Consider the following 8086-nt stretch of genomic DNA (forward strand, 5'->3'; position numbering starts at 1 on the left):
AAAAAAACCCCCCCCCCCCCCCCCTACCGTTATCCCCATAGGCCCCCCCCCTCTCCCACCCCCAAGGGGGGATGGGGGGATGGGGGGATGGCTGTGTTTGTGATGTAGATAATGGTGGTGATGGTGGTGATGGGGGGGTGATGATGATGGTGACCGTGATGACCATGATGACCATGATGATGATGACCATGATGATGATGATGGTGACCATGGTGGTTGGTGGGGGTGGGGATGATGGTGACGACCGTGATGACCATGATGACCATGATGATGATGACCATGATGATGATGATGATGATGATGATGATGATGGTGGTGATGATGATGGGGGAATGGGGATGGGGCTGGGCGTTGTGGTGTAGTAGGTAGTTTCAAAGAAATCATCAACGTGTTCGTGTACATGTCTACGCGATCGAGAGCCGCCGCCCAGATGGCGTTCGTGCATCCACAGCCGACGGCGATCGCCGACGTGGGGAGTCAAGGACGCCAGCTGCGCTGCGCGGCGTTGCCGAGAGCCGTCGTTTCCGGACGCGGATCCGTCGCCGCGGCGTTGTCGTCGTAGCTGTCTCGGTATCATCGGCCGCCGCCGATGTCGCGGCGCGCGGTGAGGAGTATGCGGCCGATATGATATTCCGCCGAGTCCGCGGCGTGAGATGCGAGACCGACTTGCGCCGTGCCCGGGATCCGCGCGCCGACTGCGACATGCCTGTCTTGGCTGCCCCGCTCGTTCGGCGATTGATCCGAGGTTGAGCTTGCGGACCGGTCGACTACTCAGCCCGCTCATCGAGACCATCGTCATGTCCGACGTCGCAGCTCTCGGCGACCCGTCCACCCCACGCCTGACCGTCAAGCCGGGCGTCTCTTTGCCATCGCCATCGGATGTCGAGATGTCAAACCCGGCTGCGGACGTAGCCGAGGAGCAGCGCTGATGCCGTGGCAGCAGCCGGCGCATCTGTACCCCAGGCGAGCCGGCCATTGACATCGAGTTTCCTCGGGAGTGGTTGCGCGTTCGCGACACGGACCGCGATGGCGAGCCCGAGGCTGAGGAAAAGTCGCCAGCCGTCAGCTCGGACGTCGCCTCGCCGGCAAGCCACGACGTTGCGCTCGCTTCCGATCTGCCAGCAGCCGCCGACGTCAGCCCGGCGGGCTGCCGGACTTGCACTATGGCTGCGTACTTGGCTGCGTGCTTGGAGTACGACTCGGTACGGTTGAGACTGCGCGCCATAAGCGCTGAGTGCCGCTCGTTGCGTGCCGCCCGATGCGCTGCAATGTCCAAGGACTTGCCGTTGTGCTTGAGGGCAGCATTCGCTTCCTGAACCCCAGCCAGCACCCGATCCAACCTCGGCGACATCCCGCCGTTGCTGTTGGCTGCAGCCGGCATCCGCGGCGTCAGGGCAGGGTTCATGTCGAGCCGTCTCTCGGTCACCGTCCCGGCCTTGACTGCAAGATACAGCGGGACTTCGTGTGACACCTGGAGCGGGTAGATGGCCAGCTGATCCGGAAGCGGCACAGGCATCGCCGCAAACGTCGCATCATCCAGCACCACTGCGCCGTCGTAGCTGTGTGCCGTCGCCGCTCTGTACGCGGCAGCCACACAAACGCGCTGCTTGGGCACTGAGCTGAGTCCAACGTGGTTGCAAGTCGTCACCGCTACCGTGATCCGAGGCCCGCGCCAGATCCGCACAGGTCCATCGCCGCTGCTCTTGACCGACGACGCGCAGAGCGGGTGCGAGACAAGGGCATTGGACCACTCCACATCAAGCAGTGCATCCTCGATAGCGACGGCAGTCTCCACAGCCGTGAGCGCCATGTCGGCTGGAAACATCGCTGCCGCGAATGAACCATCGCCATCGACGAGGTTGAACGGCATGCCGCCCGCTCCAACCACCTGAGAGTAGACAACGTCCACGACCAGATCCATAGCCTCTTGCGCAAGCTCTGGCGAGCTGCTTGCAAGCTCGGTGTAGATCGGCATGTACGCCACCAAGCACCTGCCCGACGGGCAAAGCTGCAACTTCTCTCCGGGTGTCACCTTGTTGGTCTGCAGCCGCCGGCGCTGATACCGGACGCAGCAGCATGCCACACAGCAGAGAAGGAGGACGATGACAAAGATCATGACGTTAATGGGAGAAGCATACGATGCCACGCCGCTCGAACTTGATGACGACACGTCGAGGCCACCGCAGCTGGCCCCGTCGCCAAAGCAAACACCGCAGGCATCGCGCTCGTTTGGCGCGCAGAGTGATGTAGGCGGCGGCGGCGGCGATGGGGGAGGAGGTGGAGATGGCGGAGGAGGTGGAGATGGCGGCGGTGGCGGCGATGACGGCGGTGGCGGCGGTGGCGGCGGTGGCGGTGATGGGGGAGGAGGTGGAGATGGCGGTGGCGGCGGTGATGGTGGTGGGGGTGGTGATGGTGGAGGAGGTGGAGATGGCGGCGGTGGCGATGGCGGTGGCGGCGGCGATGGCGGTGGGGGTGAAGGCGGCGGCGGGGGTGACGGCGGCGGCGGTGACGGAGGAGGAGGAGGAGATGGCGGTGGCGGCGATGGCGGTGGCGGCGGCGATGGCGGTGGGGGTGAAGGCGGCGGCGGGGGCGATGGCGGCGGCGGGGGTGACGGCGGCGGCGATGGCGGCGGCGGCGGTGAAGGCGGCGGCGGCGGTGGCGGGCCACAGTACGGTGAGGCAGGGACGTACGAGCCGTCCGACTGACAAGTCACCTCGTCGTTGGCGTCCGCGCCGTAGAGAGTAAAGCCTGGATCGCAAGTGATCTTGAGCGTGCCGTCGACCGGAGCAAAGGTAGCGCCGGTGATGGACGACGGTGCGACCGAGCCATCGGCCACAGCACCGTAAAAGTTACACACCGGGTAGTAGCGAAAGTAGATGGTGGGGGTAGGCAGGCCCTTGCCCAAGGTACACGTCCCTGAGTTGCACTTTGTGCCCGATTGCTCGATGCGCAGCATTAGCCGTGAGCCCGAGAAGGCCGAATCACTAAAGGCAGCGCCCAGCAAGGATCTGATGGCGGTGCCCGAGATGGAAGCAACCGATCCGGCCGAGTCTGGCACGTTTTCCACAACATAGCTTCCTGTGTATGGCGTAGCTGTGTTGAGACGATAGTCGGTCTGCCAATAAGAGTCATCGAACGACTTTGCCTTGTCACTGCTTGCAATGCCGTAGTACGCCAAGGCCACGTCCATATCATTCGATACGGAAATATACTCAAACTCGATGGCACTCTGCGGAGTGATCCAGAAGAAGCCCGTTGTCGTCGATGGCAAACTTGCAAAGTAAGCATTAATAGCACAGACTCGCTCATCATTGACGAGATTAAGGTCAACGCCTTCGCTCATACCTCCGTTGCTCCGCGTCATGCAGGTTATCCAATTTGTTGATTGGACCACGCCGGTCACCGTCTCCATTGTCGGCGCAGCCGAAGCCACCACACACAGCCACAGGACAACGACCATGGTACATGCTACTGCAGAACATGGTCTGCTGCCCTGGTGCATGGCTTGGAAGAGTCAAGTGTCGACGAATCGGGCCGGTGCCTTGGTGCGACCTTCTGCGGGTGAGTCAATATGCAGAACAACGTTTGGTCACGGTAAAGGTGGAGGAATAAAATTTTACCGGAGGCGGTTGATCAGTGGCCTGCCTGTCGAGTTGATGTGCTGTTCGTACCCAATGGCACAGATGGTCCATCATTGACGACTGAGTTGGATGAGTGGGATAAAGGGGTGGGGAAGAAGCGTGTTGAGGAGCAGAGGGAGTGCGATGATTAGAATACGGAACCTGTTGAAGGCTGTCTCGGTATATGACAAGGTATCAAAAGTACAGCTGAGGTCTGTCGTGAGCATAGAACATGCTTGCTAACCTGGTGGTGACGCCGATGCCTTGCTGCAGAAGTGTATCACTATGTGCAATGAACATGCTTGTGATAATGAAGCCGCAGCTTTTGTAATGCACAAGATGTGGTGAGAAACATTGACCCGGGACTCACAGACTAAAAATTGACATCTACCTGTCACCCAAGCTACTCTGTCAGCTCGCCACCGGCTTTCGGTTCTCGCTCCTCGCCAACGGACCCGCTTGTATGCGAGAGCTCAACAAGGCCGTACACACGTCTTGTTTGGCAGAGGAGGCTAATACTTGGCAGTGCAAACGTTATAGCCATGGCTAGTAACGTCACCGAGTGTGCCATGCCTGAGCTTTTATTTGCGTGCGGAAGCGCGTCGCAAACGTGCCCATCGTCGTCGGTTGAAGCGGCGGGTGTGGCCGGCGGAGCGATGGTCATCTTTTTCTCGCTGGCGGCTTTGGCGGCGGCTAGCGGGCGATCTACGGCGCTGGCGGTCTTCTTTCCCATCCGACTCCTGCAGAGCATATACTTGATTGTTTCTGCAAGCTATCGGACGACGTTGGTCTTTTCTCAGCCGCCAGTGGGCTTGGTATGGGCGCTGCGGATCGGCGCGGCGGTGACGATGGATGTTCCGGTGCTACGGGCGATCGGATGCGAGGACGTGTGGCTGGCACGTGGCGATGCGGCGGCGCTCGAGTGGTCACTGGTGAGCCAGCTGGGTGTCAGCTGCATGGTCATGGCTGTGGCTGTGGCTGTGGCAGCGGTGCGATCGGTAGCCGACCACGAGGCCGGACAAAAGCCGATTCGACGAGCCGCGATGCTAACGGCGATGCTTCTGCTTCCGGGCGCGGCGCTTGCTCTCGCGCGCGGAGCAAGCTGTTCGATGCGACCTAGCCTGCACTCGGTGCATGCGCCGCAATGGTGCTTCGACTCGCCGTGGGGCATGGCGCTGGTGGTAGTTGGTGCCATGATCGGCGTGGCTCTTGTGGCGTGTGTGGCTGGATGGTGGGTCCTGCTGCGGATGACCGAGTGGGACGAGCTTGTGCACTCGCTGTATCTCTCACGGTATGGGGTGGTGTACGAGGAGTTCAAGATGCGCGACGTGGCGCTGTATCGCGGCCTGGGTGGCGCTGTGGTCACTCTCGCGACTCCGTTCATCGCCCTCGCGGTGCCGGACGTTTCAGGCTCAGCGCAGCCTCGGCTCGGCGGCCTTGCTGCGCTCCTCATCCTTGTCCTGGCGTACGATGTGTTCTTTCGGCCGTATCTCCGCTGGTGGAAGACGGCTGGGAGTGTGGCGGCTGGGCTGATAGCTGTGGCGGTGTGCGTGGCGGCGCTTCGAGTTGAGCCGCGACCGCTGGTCGACCGCCAGCTGGCAATGGTGCTCGGCGTTGGATACAGCCTGGTAGTCTGCGGCGGGATGTATGGCCTGTGGCGGGTGAGTCAGGCGCTGGAACGGGCCCGGGTCGGCCCGTCGCCTGCGGACACGGTGGCGGATCCGCTCCAGCTCGGCTCGGAGTTTACCTCGCCATCGTCGTTTGCGCGCTCGACCTGGGTCCGCCGCCTCTCGACCATGTTTGGTCCAGCCGGGAGTGCGACTGTGAGCCCGGGGAGAAGCGGCTCGACGCCGCGGCCGGGCACGCCTGGGCGGATGACACAAACTCTGCCGTTTGCGCCGGTAGAGGCAACGCGGGCAGTGCCCGGGACGGAGCGGCGGCGGGCGCCGCTATCGCCGCTGGCACGCGGCGGCGGCGGGTCGGCATCGTCACTCCGGGCGGCGCGGTACGAGATCGACAAGGCGACCAACGTGCCGTCGGTGGCTGCGCTCCAGCGACAGGGCAGCGGAGCGGAAAGGTCGCTGCCGAGGCGGCCAGACTCGCGGCAGGGCTGGCCGGCTGGGCAGCGGAGTGGACTGCGGCCGCTTTCGCAGGGCGCGGCGTGGCTGGTCTCGACGCCCAGCTCGCCAACGACGCGGCCGGCGCGGCCGGTGGCGACGAGCGAGTCGCCGGCTTTGGCGCCTGTGGCATTCCAGGTCCCGGTAACGCGCAAGGAGCCGTGACGAGAGGGAGCAAGGGGCTAATTAGCTGCGCTTCGGCTTGGTCTTGGCCTCGGCGTGGAGAGCATCGACCTGGCTGGCGTAGGTCTGGAGAATGTTGTGCCGCTTGAGCGAGAGCTTGGGCGTGAGCATGTCGTTGTCTGTGGAGAACGGCTCGCGGAGGTAGAGCCAGGCGGCCGGGCGTTCGTACGACTTGAGGGCGGCGCAGCCGGCGGCGATTTCAGCGTCGAGGAGGGCGCGGACGCGGGAGGAGTCGAGGAGCGAGGTGGTGGAGGCGCCGGCGTCCAGGCCGTGCTCGGCAGCCCAAGCGCGGAGAGCAGCCCAATCGGGGACGATGAGGGCGACGTTGGACGGCATGTTTGCGCCGTGGATAAACGACTGCGATATGAAGCGCGAGAGGTTGAGCTTGTCCTCGACAGGCGCGGGGACGACAAACTTGCCGTTCTCCAGCTTGTACTGCTCCTTGATGCGGCCGGTGATGGTGAGGAAGCCGTCGGCGTCGAGGCGGCCGAGGTCGCCGGTGCGGAAGAGGCGGAGCGACTTGCCCGGGCCGACACGGGCGTTCTCGACGACGGCCTCGGCAGTGGCCTCGGGTTTGTTGTAGTACTCGACCATGACGTTGTCGCCTGCGATGCAGACCTCGCCGTCGGTGCCGGAGGGGGCGACGTCGACGAGGTCGCCATCGAAGGACTTTGCAATGACAATGTCAACGCCTGCGATGGGTGGGCCGACGGTGCCGTACTTGCGGGCGCCCGGGGTATTGAGGGTGGCGATGGGCGAGGTCTCGGTGAGACCGTAGCCCTCAAAGACGGTGATACCGAGCGCGTCGAGGAGCTGCATGATGTGCGGGTCCATGGCGGCACCACCGACAAAAGCGACGCGGAGGCGGCCGCCAAAAGTCTCGCGGATCTTGGTGAGGATAGCCTTGTCGAGAACCTTGAGGATGAGCGTGTCAAGGATGCTGAGCGGCGGGCCTGAGGCGCCGGCGAGCTGGCGGGTGCGAAGTGCAATGGTCTTCTCAAAGAGCGAGCGGACGATGGGCGGCTTGCTAGCAAGCTTGTTGTTGATGCCGTCGTAGATGCGGTTGAAGAGGGCAGGGACGGAGAAGAGGACCGTGGGCGAGACCTTCTTAAAGTCCTCGAGGATGGTCGTGACGTGCTCGACGAGGCCGATGGCGCCGCCCTCGACTAGGAGCGAGTTGAGCTCGCAGGTCTGGCCGTAGGCGTGCGCCCAGGGAAGGAACGAGAGCGAGACGTCGCTGCCGTCGTAGAGGAGGCCTGATGGCGAGAGGCCCCAGAGCTCGGTGGGGCGACCGCCTGCGGCAGCGTGGCGGGCGGCGCCGCCTGCCGCCGCCGCGTTGCCCGATTGAATGGCCTTGAGGTTGGCGACGATGTTGCGGTGGGAGAGGGCGACGCCCTTGGGCGTGCCGGTTGTACCCGAGGTGTAGATGATGGTGGCGAGGTCGTCTGCGGCCGGCGGGCTGGGCGGCTCGTCGTCGCGGATGGACGCGCCGTAGGAGAGAGCATCGCGGTAGGAGAGAAAGGGAACGCGCGAGCCAGCTTCGAGTGCGGCGCCGGAGCCAAAGGTAGTCTCTGCGTCGAGGCCAAAGGAGACCTGTGCGCGGAGGGCCGACTCGGGATCGAGGCCGCCGAGCGGGATGATGGCATGGAGCGGATCGATGTCATCGACCAGGTGCAGGGCCTTGTTGAAGACGGCCGGCTTTGAGACAAGAAGAACCTCTGCGCCCGAGTCCTCGATGATGTACTTCCAGGTTGACGGCATCTGCGCCTCGTACATGGGCACAAAGACAGCGCCGAGCGAGAGAGTCGCGTAGTAAGCGACGGCCCACTCGACGGAATTATTGGAGACGATAGCGACACGAGAACCTTTTTGAGTACCTAGAGCTGCCAACGCCGCTGCAAACGCCGTGACCGAGTCCTTCAACTCGGAATACTTCATCCACTCGTACACATCCGGCTCTTTGTTCAGCGACGTGTTCTTGTAGCCGAGCACCTTCTTCGAGCTGTACTTGCCCGTCGACTCGATGAACATGTCCACAACCGTATTAAAACCACGGACCCGTCCTGCCACTCCCATGCCTACTGTCATAGCAGAGAGTCGGAACATGTCGCCTTCCCTTATGTCTGCAGATGGGTGTGGTGGAGAGGTGTGAGGAGGATCAATCTG

At 63.1% G+C, this 8086-nt stretch overlaps 2 protein-coding genes across 2 annotated transcripts in view; both read right to left on the reverse strand.

Annotated features, from left to right (window-relative positions):
• Positions 1-890: 890 nt before the first annotated feature.
• On the reverse strand, positions 891-3512 carry AMSG_07085 (uncharacterized protein; the record flags this gene model as incomplete). The annotated part of the gene is made up of 3 exons (XM_013901094.1): positions 2613-3512; positions 1023-2186; positions 891-990 (listed from the first exon to the last, which is right to left on the reverse strand). Exons 1-3 carry the CDS (start codon positions 3500-3502, stop codon positions 891-893), a joined length of 2154 nt encoding a protein of 717 aa, XP_013756548.1. The 5' UTR covers positions 3503-3512.
• Positions 3513-5923: 2411 nt separating this feature from the next.
• The window catches only part of AMSG_12039 (uncharacterized protein), a gene marked incomplete at both ends in the record, with an annotated part of 7550 nt that continues 5387 nt past the window's right edge, over positions 5924-8086 (reverse strand). The window contains one exon of the mRNA XM_013901116.1: positions 5924-8001. Within this exon, the coding sequence (XP_013756570.1) occupies positions 5924-8001 (2078 nt within the window). The remainder of the gene's footprint in view (positions 8002-8086) is intronic.

Source organism: Thecamonas trahens (genome assembly GCF_000142905.1).
Source record: "Thecamonas trahens ATCC 50062 unplaced genomic scaffold supercont1.32, whole genome shotgun sequence".
NCBI lineage: Eukaryota > Apusomonadida > Apusomonadidae > Thecamonas > Thecamonas trahens.